Source organism: Brienomyrus brachyistius, chromosome 11, assembly GCF_023856365.1.
Source record: "Brienomyrus brachyistius isolate T26 chromosome 11, BBRACH_0.4, whole genome shotgun sequence".
NCBI lineage: Eukaryota > Metazoa > Chordata > Actinopteri > Osteoglossiformes > Mormyridae > Brienomyrus > Brienomyrus brachyistius.
This window is the reverse complement of record NC_064543.1, coordinates 5,766,984-5,787,678: the sequence shown is the minus strand read 5'-3', so window position 1 is coordinate 5,787,678 and position 20,695 is coordinate 5,766,984. Positions and strand designations below refer to the sequence as shown.

Genomic DNA, 20,695 nt, shown 5'->3' with positions numbered 1-20,695 from the left:
TGAAGTAACTGCCCCCTGCTATGTCACGATGTCACTAAGGGTTAAATGCAGAGGACACATCCATGGATCCATCCGTCCATTTTCCAAACCTACTGGGTCATGGGGGGTCCGGAACCTATCCCAGAAGCAATGGGCACGAGGCAGGGAACAACCCAGGATGGGGGGCCAGCCCATCGCAGGGCACACTCACACATGCATTCCTATGGGCAATTTAGCAACTCCAGTTACCCAGGCCTGTTTTTGGACTGTGGGGGGAAACCGGAGTACCCGGAGGAAACCCTATGACGACATGGGGAGAACATGCAAACTCCACACACATGTGACCCAGGCGGAGACTCGAACCCGGGTCCCAGAGGTGTGAGGCAACAGTGCTAACCACTGCACCACCATGCCGCCCTGTGTGTCAACACTGATAACTTAATTCTAAAACATAAGGGACAGACTGATATTCTGCAAAAAGTACAGGGATTGGACTGCTGAGGACTGGGGTGAAGTCATTTTCACTTATGAACCCACTTTCCAGTTGTTTGGGGAAAAAAAGATTGTCCAGAGAAGAAAAGGTGAGCATTACCATCAGTCCTGTGTCATGCCAACAGTAAAGCATCCTGAGACCATTCATGTGTGGGGCTGCTTCTCAGCCAAGGGAGTGGTCACCACTGGCCTGGTGAAAATTGGTTTGCAGTGCAACAAAAAGTTGAGAACCACTGGCTTAACCTTCCTTAACAACTTTAATGTACATTAATAAGAAATATATAATTATACAATTATAATCTTTGTTATCATCATATAAAGTTTGTTATTTATGTCTAGTAAAGCTGTTAAGGTATGTTTTGATGTTATGGTATATTTAACATGCTGCTTATGAATGTTCTATGAATGCATTATAACGGTGCACTGAATGTTCTATGAAGGCATAGTTGATGTAAAGAGTTTTTGAATATTTTTACGCTATAGACCTCAATTTTTCCTTCATATTTAAATTTTCCATAGGTACAATAATGCTTTTATTGGCAGAATAAAAATGTTTTCTGAAGAAAAACCTTACGGACCCCAAATTATGGGAAAACAACACAATGAGGAGAATAAACCTGCGAGAACTACACCCCAATATAAATGTGACACTTATAGCATGTGTTAGCACTGAAGTATCCTGCTTGAAGTACTCCTGGGGGATTGTGTTATGCATGCCCTCCACATGTCACACCAGTACAGCTGGATCCTTTTATATATGTAACATTTCATAAACATACAGAAAACAGTTACAGGAATACCATTCGCGATGAGCTGTACTAATCTTGTGTGAGGTCGTATATTTTACAAATTCCTTCGCAAAGGAAGTACCCAGTACATCTAAAGTATCAAAAGGCATTAAACTGAATGAGCAACATCACAGATGAATGTTTTCATTTATGGACGGAGGCCATGGCTGCCATTTTGAATTAATATGTGTAATTTAACAGTTCAGTGACGGAAACCATAGCAGCCGCTTTGCAAATGTATAATTTAACAGTTCATTGGTAGGTGCAATGGCAGCCATTTTGGAAAAGTACTACAAGTTCAGTGGTCCCCATGGCAACGTATGGCTGGTAGGTACAACTGAATGTTTCTCTTGCATATGGCATGATGGTGACTTACTAACATGCAGAATTTAAAAATATAATAATGTTATCGTTATGCTGTCGTAAATCATATATTTTAGCAGATACCTCACTCAAAAACTCTACGTTTACGTTGACTTTTTGATATATATATTCTATATTTAGATTAACAACTCCATAAACAAGTAGCTTACAATATTTCACACATATTTCAGAAATGTATTTGCCATGCTAAAATGATTTAAAGAACTGGATTTGTGAACAAGTATTTGTCATTTTATACTACTGATCGGTCATCTTCTATACCTAATCACTATATTGACGTGTTCAACTAAATTAAAAGTCACGTTGCCTGGCGCGTTAGGTGTTAGCCAGACATCCTTTAAACCAGTTCTGTAGAATGTTACACTTTGCCACTGAAAGCATGGCTAGCCTGGCGTATTCTTTGTATTAAATGGACATATAAAATTAATAAAATCAAATAACACTCTTCCCGAGCGACAATGCTGCCATTACCGGCGCACACAACGCATGCGCACGATGGGTCGCGTTTAATTGTGTAGAAAAGTGCGAGTTTTCGCTTCGGACGGGTCCGGGCACCCCAGTGGAGTCATGCTGCCAGGGACTAAACCTTAACCTGGATGCACAGTCACTCGCATGATTCGGTAAATATCTGTCTTAAAAATACAGCCAAGTTAAAAGAAAACGCGTGTCGAACCAGAAGTTTTCCCGTTTTTTGTTTATCTTAGTTTAACATTTTTTCGCCGTGAAACGTTTCTGTTCACCCACAGAGCACAAACGCCACATAAATCCGTTCCATGAAGTACGCCATACTACTGCTCACTGTATTTCTCTTAAATCGTATAGCATAAATTTACACACTTTTAAGTGATGTTTTTGTCCTCTCCCTCACTTTGGCGGTAGTGTAATTAAACAGTTGTTTGTCGCTTCGTGTAATTCGATTTAATATAGCTCTGCCTACTATATAGACCTAGATCTAGTTCAGTAATAAATACAACCCAGATGGCTGCGTTTTATGGACCTTGTACAGACACTGATATCGCCCTAATGGATTTGTTTAAACATACTTGGGTTGTGATTCTGCCTCGTTTGTATCCTACATGAATTTAGCCATTCATTTCGTAACAGTAATCATGGTTATGGTAATGTGACGAGAAAAGACTGCGCCCGTGTTATCCCTCATTAGGACAATATTAATATGTTACTTAAACTATAATTCTGTAAAAAGCAATAGCCTAGATTGTAGAGAGGGGAGTATATCACAAGGATGGAGTTAGATGATGGGTCTAAACACCTTTTGTGTTTTTTTTACTTGAGTACTGTTATAGGTCATGACGTTTGTTTGTAGTCCTGCCGTAGTGTTGGCACCTCAGATGTCATAACCCCGAGTTTTTAGTCTGTCGGAAGTTCCCCAGTAGGGCAGCCAGATGGCGATGTTTACTACACATCGAAATCTAAAGCAGACTATGGACCCCGAACTGAAAAGTGACTCCGACACCAGCTTACGTCATTTTTCACGGGTATCCTAAAGGTAGATGGTTTTCGCCATGTCTCTGGTGTCCCAATAATTACCAAGAGTGTGAAAAGCATCCCTGTGACCTTTCTTAAATGTTCCACTTGTAACTGGGCATTCACTGGAAGCTCCAGCCTAGCCGCGGTTATGTTAACTCCTCGGCTGCTCGTATGGTTGTAGTGTGCCCGGTTTGTACGTCGCTTTGAACAGAAGCGTCTGCTAATTGAAAGTAAATGTAAATATCACGGATTGCCTTTATTTTAGAAATACCTTTGTGAACGTTTAATGTATGCTTGTTTGTGCCGTGTGTGGACAAGTTTCTGCGAAATGAATGCATTTCGTTCATTCCTGGCGTGCTTTCATCGGCCGGTAGGTGGGGGTAGATCACTGGTTATATGTAAAATGGGGAATTTAGAGGGGGGGGGGGAATAAAAATGCCCGCTTCTCGCAGCCGGCCCCAGATCAGTGATATCAGTCATAAAATGTGGGAAACTGCGGTCTGCGCACTGGTTCTGAATCGGTTGGCAAAAGACAGAAAGCAAGCAGTTGGAGTAAAGGAGGCGTGCCCAAATAGGACTCGTCCTGCCGGAGCCTTCCCTGACAGTGACGTGTTTCCTGGGGCATGTGAACTACTTCTCACTGGAGGTCGTAAAGGCGGGGGGGGGGAGGTGTGTTTTGTGGCTTTTTTTCCATGAAAAACAGATTGATTTGAACCGCGAAGGAGCCATGGGTGGCGTAGGAGTTTCAAATAACCGCCCAGTGCCCTGACGCGCTGTTTACGCAGCGTAATGCCGCCGTTGGAGAGGTTATTGCGTGCGTGCTTTGCAACTGAAGACCACCGATAGGGGAAGGGGGAGAAAAGCACAGGAAAGTTCCCCTCTGTATTCTGATAATACTGCATGTGGAAGTGGTATGAAGTAATGCGCATTGGCCTCAGTGAAGAGTCAAGGGATCCCTGGCTCCTTAAGGAGTTGCCGCTGCACACCACGGCCATCGCCCGCTTGCCGGCTGGGGAAGCGCACCGGGGGCGCTTAGAGCTACGCCGCCGCACCAGAACCCGAAGCCGGGCGCGACCGAAACATGACGCCGCCACTGCAGCCGGTCGTCATTAGGTACAGCGGACTGTCCTACAGTAACATTGCTATCGACGTGTAGAGTATTTGCGGTCGGATGAGTTCATGGTGTTGGGCTGGGTTTAGTTTGATTGGGTGGGGGCCAGCAATAAAGGAAGCCATGGGGAAAAGCAGGCTGTCCACCCGAGAGCAGAGACGCACGTTTGGCGAACAGAGTCGGACGATTTCAACGCGTTCGTTCTTAGCTGGACCCGTAGGAACCACCTCCCGAGAAAATGGATCGATGTAAACACTCAGAAATATTCCCTTTTTAAGTTAGTCTCCGGGTGGTGGTGGTGGGGGGGGAGCAAATTGCTGAACTGCTTGTGGTAAGATACGCGCTGTGATATCTGTACAAACCCAGCTGTTCTAACCTACTGTGCTTGAATGTCATGTTTTTGCGGTTTGGGAGGTGCGGCTTCAAGTCAAGCTTTACAAAAGTTTCACCATCTGTCCGATCTCGGGATCTGGTCGGTAAACTTACTCGGGACATAGTGCTTGTCGAAATATGTCCGCAATCGGTTATGGTATGGTAAGTTCATTTGAAATTGGGATTTTGTTCAGCTACGATTCCAGTCTGAAATTACTACGAGCACGTAGATAAATATGTGAAATAGTTTAACTACTCTTTGTTTACATAATCCGCGTAATGAATGAAAACCCCAGGAAATTGGCGTATGGGACGCGGCAGGCTGCCCCTCCGGTAACCGGAGACTTCTCTGCGCTGGACCTGGTGCCATCGGATCCCGTTACAAAATGTTAAATAATAAAACGTAACCTTTTATAGTTCCGCTTTCAGAGTATTTTATCTTTTCCTCGTTTCACCGTGAGCTGAAGTCAAGCAGACGTGTCCAATCGAAGCTTTTGCAAGTATGCGCGTATTTTTATGACGGGTGTTTGTAGCCTCAGATGTAGATTTGTATGACTTTAAGATGAGCTGTCTTTTAAGGAAAAACAAAACATTAACGCCGTCTTTTAGGCATTTTAAAGGCTAAGGTTTAAGGAGCTGGACCTGGCTGGTGTTTCCTGATGTTGGACATGCGATGTTTATCGGTTTGATTTTTAGACGTTTTGACTCGATTTTTATTTATCGTGGATATTGGTGTTTGTTTTCATTTTCTCCCGGATTGCGAGGTATTTACATTTTATTTATTGCTTAAGTTCGATGTTCTTATCTATGAATGTCCGATTGGAGCTGTGATTTGCGCGTCGCCTCGCTCCCACGGACGAAAAGTTTCTATTGACGGGAATTTAACTGCTTGTTTTTACTTGCTTTAAAAGGGCGTGTTTTACTGTTGAATTTATTCAATTTGCAGTGCATCCCAGCGCATGGATTCTTTCATATGTTGACTACACTTATTTCCAGTGTACTCGGATAACACTTTTTTTTTAATATGTAGTGAAGGTGCCGTGTAAAAATGTTGAGCTGCAGAATTTATCCGATGTATTTTCACTTGATGTGAACCCAGGATTTACAGACAGACTGGGGTGACTCACTGTCGGATGTGGATGATGTTATAGCCTTATCTCGTCCCTGTTGACTCACAGTTCAGGTGGAGCTTCTACACTTAATTTTGTAATCTGTCGGTCCTGTAAGCAAAATGTGATTTTCTTTCCTGCGAGAAATCCACAGAGAGCCTTAAAGTTTCTCATGCTGCATATTGGTCTTGAAATGCGTGATATTTTGCAGATCGGTAAGTCTCCTGGGGGCCTTTTGAATATTAGATCAAGGTCCTTGGTTTTGTAATGTTAGACTTGTACTTTGGATCCATGACTTCCATTCAAAAGTCATAGATTTCTCACATTAGTTTTGAATAGCAAATTTGGTGTGTATATTATAAAGATATATCTCCAGGTGACCTGGTGAATTGTGTTCTGAACGCAGTGATATTGAACTTCTGCATCTAAAGTAAATTGTCGAGCATCTTCAAAATGAGTTCATTTCTCATGCTGGAAGTTGCAGGCATTGGTTATCGTTGCCCTTCTCCAGATGTTCCGAGTATTTGAACTCGTCCAGTTTTTTTTTAAATCACGGCTATTCATGGTAACTCAGTCCCACTCGGGTTCGAGGTCATCAAGGGATGGATGTACATTTGGGATGTGGAAGAGAGCAGAAGTCGGGCTCGCTGAGTTGCTTGTGCGCTTCAGATCGTAACGATAGATCGCGTAGACACAAACTGAAACTTCGAGGTGAGCGCCGGTAAATTTAAATGCAGTTTAAGCCATGTGGAGGGGGTGTCGGCAGTCTTGCTGTGTGTGCCCTCTGAGTGGAACCAGCCTCGTTTCTGGGCAATAAGGAAATGTGGTGTTGGGTTGCCGGGGCAGAAGTGTGCGTGAGGATGGCTGACTGGGCCATTTGGGGGTGTGTTCTGCTGGTTGGATTGGTGTATATGTATTCGTGACATCGGGGGGAGGGTATGAGCACAGGTGAGGGTGATCTGTAGATGTCAGACGCAGCTCTGTCTCAGTTCTGTCAGGAAGGCATTTCCTCGAATTTTATCTCGAATTTCGAAGAAACAAGTTTTTCTTTTGAGGAAAATTAAGGTACGAACTTGTATTTTTAATTTTTTTTGTTTGTTTTCCTGGGTAGCCGGTAGAGAGTAGCAGTCCTACTTTCTGATGAGCTGCTGTTTAGCTTATGATCAGCGTCGATGTCCGATGCTCAGAAAAGTTACTGGCTGAGAAGTGCGACTGAAAAGTCGTGCCTATAACCATGGTTCCTAAGTGGGGGAGACGGCATCTTCAGTCTCAAAGGGAACGTCTGACGGTATTGTCTTCAGACTTTACTGTAGTTTTTACGGCTTGAGTAATTTCACTATGGTATAATGAAATGACACTAGTCGCCTATGCTTTGCTTTTTAGTGAATTTGCGGCATTCTTGTTTTGTAAACAGGAAGCCGAGCAATTGCAGTGAGGATGCCAGGGTAATTTCATCACCACTGTGTACATTTCAGGTGGTTTGCTAAAAGCAAAATCTTGGTCACATCATAGTGTTAATTAAAATGTGTGATTCTGTATGTGTTTTAGACGGCTCTTCCACTGTCTGTGAAGTGTATAGCAGGTTGGGCGCCGAAGGCAGTCTCCGCAGGGCTGTAGGGAAATTAGTTATCCAATTTGTATTTTTTCCAGGAAAGGTCTCTGGCACTATTGTGGGCTGGCGGCAGAGATCACGTCTCCGGTGCCGTCTCGGTGGGAATGCACTGGTTGCGGTACTTGCTGTGTGAAGGTTCACTCCTTGTCCAAGAATGTGAGGTTGTGTTCAGAAGGGTGAAAAAAAAAGCCTTTAAAGAATGAGGAAATGTTTCTGATGGCCAGACGCAGTTCTGCATCAGTAGGTTCATGCCAGTAGCTGACAGGAAAGAATTACGGGGTAGGTAACGCACTTTTTGATCTCTCCAGTTTTCCCAGGATTAAAGGGTATGAATTCAACTATTAAATTTTTTTTTCCTGCACTTTTTTTGTGCTGCTCATGCAGTAATTGTCGGTAGTATATTGAGATGGATTCCTGTGAATTCCCACAAGACAAATGTGCACCAGATCGAGATCAGGGTGTTTCCCATTTCCGTCCTTGTTACGTGTCTGTATCGCCCCTGGGGAGCCTCTGACAGAGAGAGAACCCCGGCTAACCGCTTTCGTTTGAAATGCTTTGGTCTTTGAAGAAATCGTGAGCTCAGATTTGGCCCCCTCCCCTCCCCGACCGCTCGTTCGCCTCTGGCTTCCTGTTTCGACGACGAGTCAGAGCTAAGTGAATTTCGCTGGAACGGGCAGGCTGCTTTTATTTTTCTTTTCTCGTGATGCTGTGCGCAGTGGTTTGAGTGTTGCTGAAGTTCAGGGTTCCTGTGATGAGGTGTCTGCTTTTCACGTCATTAGCTTCTGGGAGATTGTCTGGCCTTTTTGCTCATTTGCTTTGAAGGACGGTTATTTTTCCCTCTTCAGCTGAAATAGAAGAGCTTTTTTTTTTTTTTGTCTAAATATGAGTTCGTTTTTTACTGTTCTCTAGTTTTGTAAACCTGTGTCTCCTTGCTTTTCAATTCCCCCCCCTCCCTGATCGATGTTCCTTGTACAGATCCTTTTATTTCTGTCCATACAAGTACTGTGATGTTCTACATGTGATTTTCCCAAATTGACTGCTGTTTGAAGGCGATCTGTAGGTAAATTGTAACGTCTGATATTTGTTAGTTTTTGCACTGATTTCTTGGCTTGTTATGCGAACCCCTTATAAGGGAAAGTGTTATATGCGTCAGTCTACCCCCCCACCCCTACATCCATTTTTGGCACTTGGCCTGCCAGGAAGCGGAAACTCACCCGAGGAAATAAATATTCAAAATGACACAGTCTACGTCTCTAGCCGATGTCTGTGAAGGACCCGGGTCGTTTTCAGTTATGCGTCATGGTTTCGGTCGGAAAATATTCTGACCTTAAAATGACCGCGTCTGAAGTGGACTGATACGGTTAGGGAGTGTGTTTATATGGAAAGCTGTCAGCTGAGAATAAGCTGTACCTCAAACTGCGGGGATGCGAGCTCATGATTTAAACATGGCACTACATCGGTGTCTGTAACCTTGGAGATCCGTCTGATTACCGCTTGGTTTCTTCCCCTGGTGGTTGTCTTGGTGAGTGTGTGTGATTGGTGTTTTGTCCCTGTCTCCCCTCAGGTGACCCCTTTCTTGCTGCGCTGAGTCCTCCTTGCCTGTTGGGGTTCTCTTGGCAAGGCCGCACGCTAAACTAGCTGTGCTCTGGTACTTCGCCTCGGGACCTGCTCGCAGGTGTCCCCCTGCCCTGTGCTTCTCCATGGACCTCAGGCTTCCCCAGCTCCTGCTCTGCCCCCTGCTGGTCCTCCTGGCCTCCGTGGTCGGCCTGTCCTTGGCAGAGCTGGTCTACAGCAACTCCTGGGCTGTCCACGTCTCCGGCGGTGCGGAGGCAGCCGAGCAGATCGCTCGGAAGCATGGATTCGTCAACCTCGGCAACGTGAGTTACCGGCGTTGTGTGCAGATGAATTGTTCGTTTGTGAAATGCAGCCTCTTTGTGGCCACGATTGCAGTCCTGTAAGATATGAGTGTGTGTATGTATGATTACACATTTTATTTTTAAGGTATTTTTCAGCATCTGGGCAAAAGAATTGCTGAACAAGCAATATATTTTCTCTGCCTTGGGTAGGCGCACATGTGACTCCTACCCCCAAGACTTTAATACTGGCCTTCAGCAATTCCAGCAGCTGGCAATTGCAGTTTGTTCAATGCCTCTTTACACTGCAGGTGTTTAGTCACTGGTGACCCCGGTTTGTACTGAATGCAAGAACCTGTGGTTCCCTGGTTTGTGGACCTGAGATTTAATTTGCCTTTTGTCTGTTGTTTGTGTTTGTGGGCCCAGTTTCTGGGTATTTGCCTATCCAGTTCCCAATTGGGTCTGCTCTGGCCCAGTGCCACTTGGAGGTGCTGTGTTTCCGAAACCCAGCTGAAAGGGCAGGCATGCTGGCCGTCTGTACCCCTGCCGGCGACCCTGCTCCTCTGCCCTCAGAAGCATCTTGATGTTATACGGGCCTGGTGGGAGCATTTCCTGCGGTGCAGCCAGTTTCTGGGTGTGGATCGGGGTGAAGTGCCTCCCCCCCCCCATATCTTCCTGGCTGTTAAAATAACTGCTGAGATGACGGTGCCAGGGGCCACTTTTATCGCTTAGCGATGGTGGCGGGCGGCTTTTCCCGCTCGGCCAACTGTGTTTATAAAAAGCCACTTTAAAACCTGACCCCGTTTGACCAGCTGGATGCTTGGCCCGTTCGGACTTTGCTCTGACGGGTCCGTAATAACACTGTCCTGCACGCATGTCACGGGGCTCTGTTTACACTCCATCACAAAAGAGCTTCCTTTGTCGCCATATTGGCGCCGCTGTGCACCTGCCGTGCCTCCGTCGCTTCCCACAGGTGAGCGCCTGCTGCCTTTGTTCCCCGGTGAATGTGCGTCCGGTATCTAGAAAATGGGACCGGCCGGCGCCCTCTTCTCCCTCCCCGGCAACAGAGGCAATTAAGCAGACAATGTTTCCCATTTAATGCGTTACGTAATGCAGTAATTGCGCCGCCACCCTTCGCATTTTTTGTTTTGGCTCCAGCGCGTTTTTTACGTTTATTTATTTATTTGTTTATTTTGCTTTCTTGTGGTCTGAACTAAAGAGCCGGGTCTCGTGGACTGGCGGGGTGAAGCCCTCTGCAGTGCAGCAAGCCTGTCCTCCCTGCTTATGATGGGCTGTGTACATATGCAGATTAGCAGCTGCCTCCCTCTTATTCCTGTGTGTGTGTTTGTGTGTGGGTGGTGCGGTGGGGGGGGGGGGGGGGGGGGCTTGAAATGAGGATTACACAGTGCGACATGCGGAGGGGAGATGAAACGTGAACAGGTATTAGTATGAATTGCAGCAGCCCCCCACTCACGGCCCCGCATGGGCGCGTCGTGATGCCTTTGCTGTTTGTTGCTCTTAATTGAGGACAAACACCTGAGCGTTTTAACCTTCCCTGCTCACTTCCTGCTTGAGCTTTCTGGGTAGGTGTTCGATGAATTAAACATTTTCCATCAGTCAATTTGTGTGGTAATGTCTTTACCGCGGGCTTGAATGGAATATCCCCTTTAGAGCTTTAATTTCTGCAACTTTCCCCTTATTTATGCAATTTTCCCTATTTGTGTGTGTGTGTGTGTGCACCCCTCTTCCCACGGCACTGTTTGTTGGCGGTCACATTGACTTTGGCTTCACTGCATAGATACATAGTTTAATTAGTCCTACTAGCATGTCCTGTAAGGTGCAGCCAGATAACTGTGAGTTTACCCTGCGCCGGCTGTGGCCTCTCGAGTGGTTAGACGAGGGCCTTGGTCTTTGAAGGAATGGCCCAGTGACTCAGGTGAAAGGTGCTGAGGTACACTGTCAGGGAGGGTAGAAAGTACTGATTTGTATTTTGAGTGTACAGTTACTTGTCACTGGGGCTCTACCCTCAGGGGTTTGCCAACTGTACCCTAGCTGTAGGTAAATGTAGCTTTTGAAGTAGAGAAATGGACCCTGAGGAACATTTTTGTACCATTGGGGGTACATTAACGACATTTGTACCTTGGGGAACAAAACTGTAACAAGGCTGTACCCATTATTTCTGGCAGTGTACAGGGAGAGAAGGTATCGTGTGTGTGTGTGTGTGTGTGTGTGTGTGTGTGTACACGCACGCACAGCTACAGATGGGTCCTTGCCCGCCTCCCCGTTCCTTAGCCCCCTGGCCCTTAGTGCGAGCTCTCTGGCAGGTGGTCGAAAGGCCTTGCTTGCAACTCCGGCACCCCCCCGCGACACCTGCCTCCTGTTTTAGACGCTCTGACGTCGGGTTTCGTGCCCCCCGACCGTCTTGCCTGTGGCGGGTGGCTGGTCACGTCCTGATAAATGGGAGTGACCGTTAGCTAGGCGGGGCGTACGTGCAGCCTGAGGCTTGGTGGTGTACACACGCATACGGTGGTACTGATGATTCCAGGGAATAAGGTCACTCACTCGTTGTCTCTTGTGGTCCTTTCTCTTGTAAGCTTGGCTTTTGAATCGGCCAAACGCTTTCTGATGGAAGCCAGCTCTCATTCTTGGTTCCTATGCATATGAGCCCCCCCCAGCCTTGGGACCATGGTCTTTCGTAACACTGCAATACCAGAACTTGCCTACCTTCATAGCCCCTTGTACTAGGGCGGTACTAAATCCAAGCCTGTTGTTTTTGTTTGTTCTGCGTCATTTGTGAGTGTGTCATCGGTCAGGAGGTTGTTTGGCTATTTCCAGGGTGGTGTGGGGTCATTAATCGGCTTTTTATTCCAGATTCGCAGCTCTGCCGTACATGTTCTGGTCGTGTACGTCTGCACTGACGCTTGTATCCGTGGAGAACCTTCACACACGTGGCGCTTTCGAAAGTCCGACCTCAGCAGCGCGGTCGCGTTCCTGCCCTCCCCCAGTTGTAGTTCACTGTCTCCTCTCTGCCCAACACGATCGACTCAGCGAATGAAACCACAAAGAAACCGCAGTGGGGTTTCGACTGCGACTTGCTAGCTGGCCGCGTTTGGCAGTGAAATCCATCCTCTGATCATGTAGCTTGTGACGTTGTTCGTGACCTTAAGCTCGTCTTCCTCAGACAGTGTACCTGAGGCTCTGCTGATTGCCTGGGTGACCTCGGTTTGATTCCCCCCACCCCACCCCACCCCTAAGAGACTCATCTGTTCCAAACAGCTTGCTTATAAGTTATCAAACTGACAGACGTCCCATCATCCTCAAGTAAGGCTACTGCTTTCATGAGTTAACTTGGTAAAAATGTGTTCATACAGGCTGGATTGTAAGTGTCCCCATAATAGCCTCTTTCGGAGGAGTGGTCTGCTTATTTGGGTTAATGAGTTCAGCCATAATTAAGTAAACAAGGACTTTCTGGCTGTTGCCTCCTCTTACTGTTGCCCTGGGCTGGAGGTGTTTTTAATGGGTTGGAATATCTGAGTTTTTACTGCTCGTTAGAAGCACTTGTTGGAATTCTGTTATGGAATTTTAACTGTAAAGAAGTGTTGTTGTGTCCTGGTATTTCACTGATGGAATCTACCTGTTGCGCTGCAAAATGCGGAGGGACGCACTTTGTTTGTGAGCAAACATGAGGTTTGGTTCTCTTGGCTGCAGGTGTGACAGCTGTGATCCTATTGGGTTTTGTGCTCTAGAATCCCCGGAATTTTTTGCTGGTGGGGGAAAAACAAGATATACTGTCTTCAGGTTCAGCAGACACCCCCCCCCCCCCACACACACCCCCCTGGCATCATCGACCTCAATAATATGGAGATCTTTCACTGCTGAAAGAGCAAACCTAATGACAGTAAAATGAAAATGAAGCAGGAGAGAGGAATAGTGTGTTCTGGAGTGGCTGGGTGGGTCTGAAGTAGGTGGGCCTGTCCCTGGGGGGCAGGGGAGGGGTTGCTTATCTCCTTACTGGAGCGGTTTGATCGACTGTCAGTCTGTCATCCATAACAAGTCAGATTTAAGGCAGTCTGTGATAAATGTTGGTGAGTTAAGATAGAGTTCCCATAAACCTGACAAGTTATCCAGCCAAGAGAGAAATCTGGCTTTAGGATGAAGGCCTTTGGGCTGTATCAGATTGCTTCTACACAGTGTGTACACAAACCCAGTTCTGGTAGTAGGAGCTCCTCCCCCACCCAGTTGATAGTTTTCTAGAACATTCCAAGGAAGGTGGTTGATGTGTTCAGTATTTTTTTTTTTTTTAATCGATATATTTGCATCTCCCTCTCATTTTAGGGCAGGCGTCTCAATGCAGCGGTAGATCAGAAACAATAGCAGGTCGTGTTGGAACTGTGTGCCGACAGTATTTCACTTCCTGGTATTTTGAGTCAGATGGCATGAGTGTTAGTCGTAGGTGTTTCTGAATGCTTGGGGAGGTGTTTGAGTGGAAGTTCCTTTGGGCATGACAGCCCACTTTTGTTAGAAAAGGTCAGTAGCCTTTGTTATATTTAGACTGGGTGTTCCAGTGCTTTTTTTGTATGAAACGCAGTACAAACGCTCTTCGTTTTCCCCAGAAATCCAGCCCGATGCAATTTTGCTCTGAGATGGTGGAAAGTGGCCCCAGCACATGAACGGATTTCAATTTTCAGCTCGTAACATGATGAAATTCCGTTTGACCCCTGCTGCGCAGCAGGAGTTAAAGTTAAGAAGTTAGTGGTCGGAAATAGCCATTGACTAAAATAGATGTTGGCCAAAGTAGCTATATTAAACTGACCTAATTTTAGTTGTATTTCTGAATCTCTGCTCATCAGAGTTCAGGGGTGAGTAGATGTGGATGACCGTGATGAGCTTTGTGTTGGCTATCAAACTTGAAAAAAATCTGTCATGATGATATAAAATGCCAGGCCACAACTACTTTTGAGGAGAAGAGCTCCTGAACTCCTGGAAGACATCAGCTTCTTGGTTTTTGATGCTAGCTACCCAACCAATAGTCTCATTGGTCGGTGAACTGTTTCGTGCAGTCTGTGTGCCATTTTTTGATATCGGGAGAAGGTCTGAGCAGAATGAATTAGCAGTAACAATTCAGGTGATGTTTCTGTAATATGATCTGGGTGGGGAATCGCCCGCTCTGTCCAGGGACTTGGTCCGTCTGCCTGCAGTAAGACCGTCAGCGGCTGCCTTGCTCAGTTCAGTTCCTAAAGCTTTTGCTGGTTACATAGCAAGTGGAGGCTGAAATGCCAGTAATGAAGGAGGTATGGGAAGTCATTGTTGAAAACCAGTCAGGCACCATTTTTGTTTTGTTTTTGTTGGCTAAGGGTGCAACAAAGCTCTCATGCACTGGCTCCTATTGATGCATAACTAATAGGACTCTGAGGTGTGTCTCTGTGTCAGAGTCCATAATAACAGTAAATCGACAGTGTAGTAACCCAGAGGCTCCTAACTTCATTGCAGGCGTGATTTGTTGGATGTATGCAAGTCTTCCTATCGTTTTTCCCCATGTCCTCGGTGCCTGTGGAATTTATTGTTCAGTAATAATTCAACTCTCGAATCATGAAACGCCTGGATCCTGACCTCAAAAGTGAGCACTTTAATGCGAAACAGAACGCTCCAGGATCCCAGATGGGGGCATGTGGAAGGGGGAGCCCATGTTTTCCCCCAACATTTTCAGGCTACGTAATTGGCTGGCTGTGGGGGTTTTGCCCGGGAGATGAGTGGTAGAAATGACAAATAGCTGTTCCCCCATTGGTCGGAGTCTTGGCGCAAGCGGTTTGTCTGGGTGTGTCTTGTGTGGGCCCTGCATGCACCTGTGTGGTGATGTAGAATGCCAGCGGTCTCGGTCGTCGCTTGCTTGGCTCTGCTTGGAATCGCCGTCTTGTTGCGACCATTCAACATTTGACCAGCACAGATTACTTCATTGTTTAGTTTTGTGCAATCGCGTCCTTGTGTAGTGTTTGATGATGAACAGTAGACCGGTCACTGCTTTGTGGATTTGCTGTGCCGTGAACTTGTCTAAACATTCAGTCGGTTGATGGTTTTGGCTGCGCAGTAAAGAGGCGTCAACCAGCCAGCTGACCTTTGAAACGAATTAACTATGTATCTGCGATGGAGAGGTGGTCTGATTAGGTCTTGTTTTGTGGGGTTCCCTGCTTTTTAACAGCCAGAGATGGGCCGTAGAATGCCTTAATGTGCTTGTTGATGCATCTCTTTACAAGCAAATGACCCCTGTGCTGCAACCCAGGAAGTCTCCTGGGGGTCATTTCTCTGCAGGGTTGTTGCACCGTATTAGTACAGACTGAGTTTTTGTCCGTATCAGGATCGCAACAGGATGCAAGTACACAGATAACCTGATGTGGCGGGTAGATGGTATATTATGGAGCTGAGTCGTGTAGCCAAAATTCAAGGGTCATCTTTTGATCTAAAACATAATCACCATGGTCCCTTGAATTGCCACCACTTCTGGAGTACTGGGGTGGGGGGTGTTTGCAGTTTCCCTAATTCCAGTTTACTCCTGAGTTACAAATGATCACTTGAATGCAAAGCATCAACTTTGACACTCTGAGAGAAAATGTGTTTTTATACTGTGAAAAAGTGATTCATCTCTTCTTAGATGTAGACACACAGTGTCTGTCAGTAACTAAAACACTTGGATGTTGCACATACAAGGGAGACAAACTGAAATTGTGGAATCTTTTTTTTTTTTTTTTTTTCTTCCTGCCATTTTCCGTTTGCGAAGCCTTGCGGTACAGATGACTGTCCTTTGACCTGTTGTCCGATTCTCTGCATGTTTGTAATCTGCTGCCCCTTCCTTTTCGCTTCGGAACCTGATAACATGTCATTACCTTTACTGACTCAAGGGCAGTGCTTGAAATTGGTTTGTTCCAAAACTGTTGAATCGTGTGCCTGGATTTGTATCAGGGAAATCCTCCCTATTTTAGGGTTTTTGCATTTTCAAGAATAACCTGTCGGTTTGGTAACTGGCGAACCGTGACTTAACATCGAGAGCTCATCTCTCACCGCCAGCGTAAAGGCCCGGGAGCTATTTGTGGACCGCGAAACGCCTCTCAGAGCTTCCTCTCATTCTGCCAGAGACGAGGCCCTGCTGTAACGTGGACGGCTGGGCCAAGTCCATGGGTTTTGCCCCAGTTTCTGAGCGTGGACGGCGACCCTTGGTTTGGCGGGATGGAGCCCCAGCCGGTCACTTGGCAGATGTTCAGTTTACTATGGAGGTGAACTAGTGCCGTCCCCTCAAAGAGCAGAGGTTTCCAGAAACACTCCTTTTTAATGTGTTTTTAATGTCCCGCTCTGCAGTGGAGTCACCGTAGCTGAATAAGAGACGCGAGCAGAGTCTTGGTTGTCTTTAATGAAGGTGAGCTCTGGGCTGGCTGAGACCAAAGCCAGGTGTGATGTCTACAGGTCTTGGTCTGGTCGTGTGCACTAGCACCCTGCGCCAACCCCCCCCCCCTTTTTTATAATGCACTCCAGACCAAAGGCCTCAGCACTACGTATTTGATTATGCCAATGATTGTAGTTCATGTTAGAGGATGAATGAGATGTTATCGTGAAGGCTCTCTGTCAGTCTGCCGTCCGACTGTAAAAACCCTCCTGTCAGATAATTACTAGTGTCCCCTGAAAGGTTTTAGTGGCGCTATTAAAATGGTTTAGTAGCTGTGTAACAGTCAGACATGATTGGTCCCTGTTGATGCCATTTTAGGCCAGTTTCAGCGTGTTGAATCACCTTTGATGCTCGGCCTAGTTTGGGGAACCCGAGTTCTGATTCGGCTGTTTTTCAGCACTCGCCTCTATCTGTGCTGATGTGTTCCATTGCAAATTTTTATAATCGACGGGAGGGGATGGGAGCCTTGGTTGATGCCAATTCTTTGCTTTCGGGTTGGTGTGTACCCAGATTAACAGTCAGTGACGCTGAACGTGGTCAGACTGACTCGAGTTTCTCCATGGGGAACATTCACCCACCCAGATCTGTCCCCAGTGCCCCCACCTCTTTAAGCTGAGGGAGTCAGGTCTTTTATAAAAGGCTTGACGTAGTCTAAATGTGTTGGATCGACAATGGGTGTAAACATCAAAGGATTTAAATATTCGACCGTGTTTTTTTTTTTTTTCTTCACCAGCAGATGCTGAGGTCAAGTGACAAAGGTTGCGATCCGCCTTCATTTAGTTTAACAGTATCTTTGTGTGCTTTCAGAAGGCCACATGTTTGACCTCTCCAAAGCCCATCATTGGTCACCTTGACTTGTGTGCATGTGTGTGAGTGAGTACTCTGTGTCAGACCATAGGATTCCAGATAGATGTGATTTCAGAGGCCGCATGGCTGTTTATCGCTACACGATGTACCATAGCCATTGAAATGATCTGAGCCAAACAATGGATCAGTCATCTAGAGTTGCTCAGTGGTTATGTGCTGTGCTCTTACTCCATGGTCTAGTGTATGCTCTGTCCTGGCCAGGAGTCGTGATGTACCATCCCCGTGATACTTTATTGATCCCTGTGGGGAAATTTTATTTTCGCCTGCCCCCATCTTGTTCACTGTAGGAGAGAGCAAGCTGGCTGTGAAGGGCAGCCACCCGTTGCGTCGCCTAGGGGGCTAAGGGCCTTGCTCAAGGACCTGCATACGTGCCGTGGCCGGGGTCAAACCGACAACCTTCTGATGACAGACACAGAGGCTTAGCCCACTGAGCCTTACGCTGCCCACTCTATGCTGGAGTTAAGTATTAGTCAGAACAGTTTATTCAATGGGTAATAACGTACATCAATCACAATTCAAAACCGAGACACCCAGATCAACCTAAATCTAACCTAAGTGTCCCCTTGGTTGCATAATTGTATAATGCAGTTACAAGGCTGCACACAAAGTGATGGTAGTGAGAAAGATCTGGCTGCAGATGCAAATCAGGCAGTGCTATGCGGGAGCCCCGGTTAGCATGAAGGCTCCACGGGTTGCTACGCTAATCGCACTCGCCAAGTAGGGATTCTGGCTACAGAACGACCCTCTGGCTGTTTTAAGGACCCCTCCTTAAGTACCGAAGCAAACGATGACTTTCTCTGGCAGTAAACCAACCTCCGAGCAGCTTTTTGTCCTTAAAGATATCGATCATTTTTGGGTGACGATTGTGATCCTTGTATGCACCCTAGTGAATTGCTGAGTTATCAGCTTCTCACGTTTGTCAGCCAGGATCGTTCTGGGCGTCATCCTTCAGGTCCTCCTCCAGGAGAGCTTTTCCCCAAGGTAGAATTTACCTGACTGTGCATCTTTATGATGCAATGCTCTTGATTTGCTGGGTTACGACTGAGACCATTCAATTGAGCCCAAATATGAAAATGTCCTTTAATCTCATTAACCATAGATGGTGTTTCTCCCATTTAAGCTTTCTCCTGTAATCTCTGACATGGGACAAGAATAGCGAGAGAGGGCAGGATGAGTTTATGGTCAGTGAGTCCGCGAAGGTCTATGTCAACACTTTCTCATTCATTGGGTGGTGAAGTGAGATCGCTGCTGTAGGGGTCCGCTGGCTTGAGCCCAGCCTCATCGGAGCCCAGTGGCTGGTCTCTCTGGCTGAGAACCACTGCAGGCCCAAAGGAGCCCAGCATCAGAGCGCAGTGGGAGCTGCAGCCTTATTGCTTTGTTTGCGATTCGGTTAATCTGGCTGATCACCTGAACAGGGTTTGGCAGCTCTTTCGTGGTAAACATGCCGCGTTTACGGGAATCGGTTGAGTATCTGCTAAGCACAGGGCAAAGTGGGATTACCTCTGTTGTGCTGGAATTCGGTAGTCTTGGTTTCTCCAGATGAGGGGAAAAAGAGTGCTCCCCCCACGAGGGGGCTATATCCCAAAGGTGCACAGGTATGATGTTCACTCTGCATCTGCTTTTGGACCATAACGCCAAGCTGCTGTTTGTTGCAGTCCTCTGTAGGGCTTTTATTCAGGATTCAGGCCAATATTTGAAGACCACACCTCACTGTATAACTGAATGTGGGGGTGTGGGAAGGGGGGGAGTAAATTAAATGTTTTGATAATAGCTTGGACCCGTGCCACCCTGGAGGAAGGAGTAGTAACTGAAAAGCCATTCAAATAACATTTTTCTTATAAAAAGATCCACTTGGAAAAAATAAATTGCAAGTCAACCTCTGGGCTCGTCTTCAGACCGTTTTTCTCAGGTGGGCTAAACCAGCCAGCCGCTCATTTTGCACGTTTCGGTGCTGGATCTGCTATGACCGCACGACCCAGTCGGAATGAAGCCTGAATGATGTGTGTGGGCAGCCCGCTGTGACCCGTGGCTTATGGAGCCATTGGCATAATCGAGAGGTGTGAGTGTGAGAGAGAGAAACTGACATGAAACTGGAGTAACGCTTATTCCTGTTCGTCCCTTTTTGCCTGAAGGAGGAGGGAATGTTATTGTAATCATGCTGGGTTTGGGGGATTTATTGTGTGAGAACCTCCCCTCCCCAGTCTCTTCCTGAGCACTGGGCTGTGTCTGAGGTATGTGTGTGTGTGGGGGGGGGGCTGTTTTGTATAAAGCAGTCATCAGTCTTCCACTCCGACAGGATGCTAAGAGGCTGTAATTAGAGTGCTGATTGCCAGCCTATTCCCTGTCTTCCCATTCGCCCTACTGCGATGTTGGGCCAGGGGTGTTGTCGCTCCTCCCATTTCTTGGAACGTCTGGCTTTGCCGTCAAACTCGACAGGACGTGAAAGCCAGCATACAATTACTACGAGGCTGAATTGCCATCAAGCCAATGGCCCTCGACACCCCCCCCCCCCCCCACTAGCTGGCCATGCCCATTTCTCCTCCCGTCCATTAACTTCAGTCTCGACTCTGCCAAACGCTATCAGCGTGGGCTGCAGTCTCCCTTCTTCGATTTTTGGTGTTGGGTCGATCGGGTTTTTCTATGGCTTTTTGCAAACCACCAGCTTGAACAATGCTTTAGTCTTAAAAAACACCCAATGTGGTAGACAGCTGTCCACAGTCTGTCATTGCATTTTTTTACTAAGCCTGCAAGCACGTATCCCATGGGTAAAATAGTCTGCAACTGACAATTCTTACCAAAGGACAGCCACACGAATGAAAAATTTGATATCATGGGGAAAATGTGAAATATTATCTTGAAATATTATTTCTGCTGCCACAAAAGTTGAAGTTGCTGGGAGAAGATTCATGTTGTGTTCTGCAGGTCCGGCAGTTGCCTGCAGAGAGGGGACAGCTTCTCGTATCCGCTGAGGGTTGGCTGCACCTAAAGAGTTGACGCTATGCTGAGCAAATTCCTTCCACACACATCTAGAGAATCCCAGGGTTGTGTGTTATGACCTCCTATCTAGTAGATCCCATGTTCAGTCTCCACAGATCTGCAGACCAACCCATGTCCTGGGTTACAATAGCGGTCCAAGGCCGAAATCTCCAGAGATTTCCAGACGTTGGCAGGTCACATCCCCTCTCAGCACTGCAATGGCGATCAGTCC

At 46.7% G+C, this 20,695-nt stretch overlaps 1 protein-coding gene across 1 annotated transcript in view; it reads left to right on the top strand.

Moving 5' to 3' along the window:
* The first annotated feature begins 4,610 nt into the window (after window positions 1–4,610).
* The window catches only part of furina (furin (paired basic amino acid cleaving enzyme) a), a 63,074-nt gene continuing 46,989 nt past the window's right edge, over window positions 4,611–20,695 (top strand). The window contains 2 exon segments of the mRNA XM_049029985.1: window positions 4,611–4,776; window positions 8,900–9,212. Of these exon segments, the coding sequence (XP_048885942.1) occupies window positions 9,036–9,212 (177 nt within the window). The 5' untranslated portion in view covers window positions 4,611–4,776; window positions 8,900–9,035.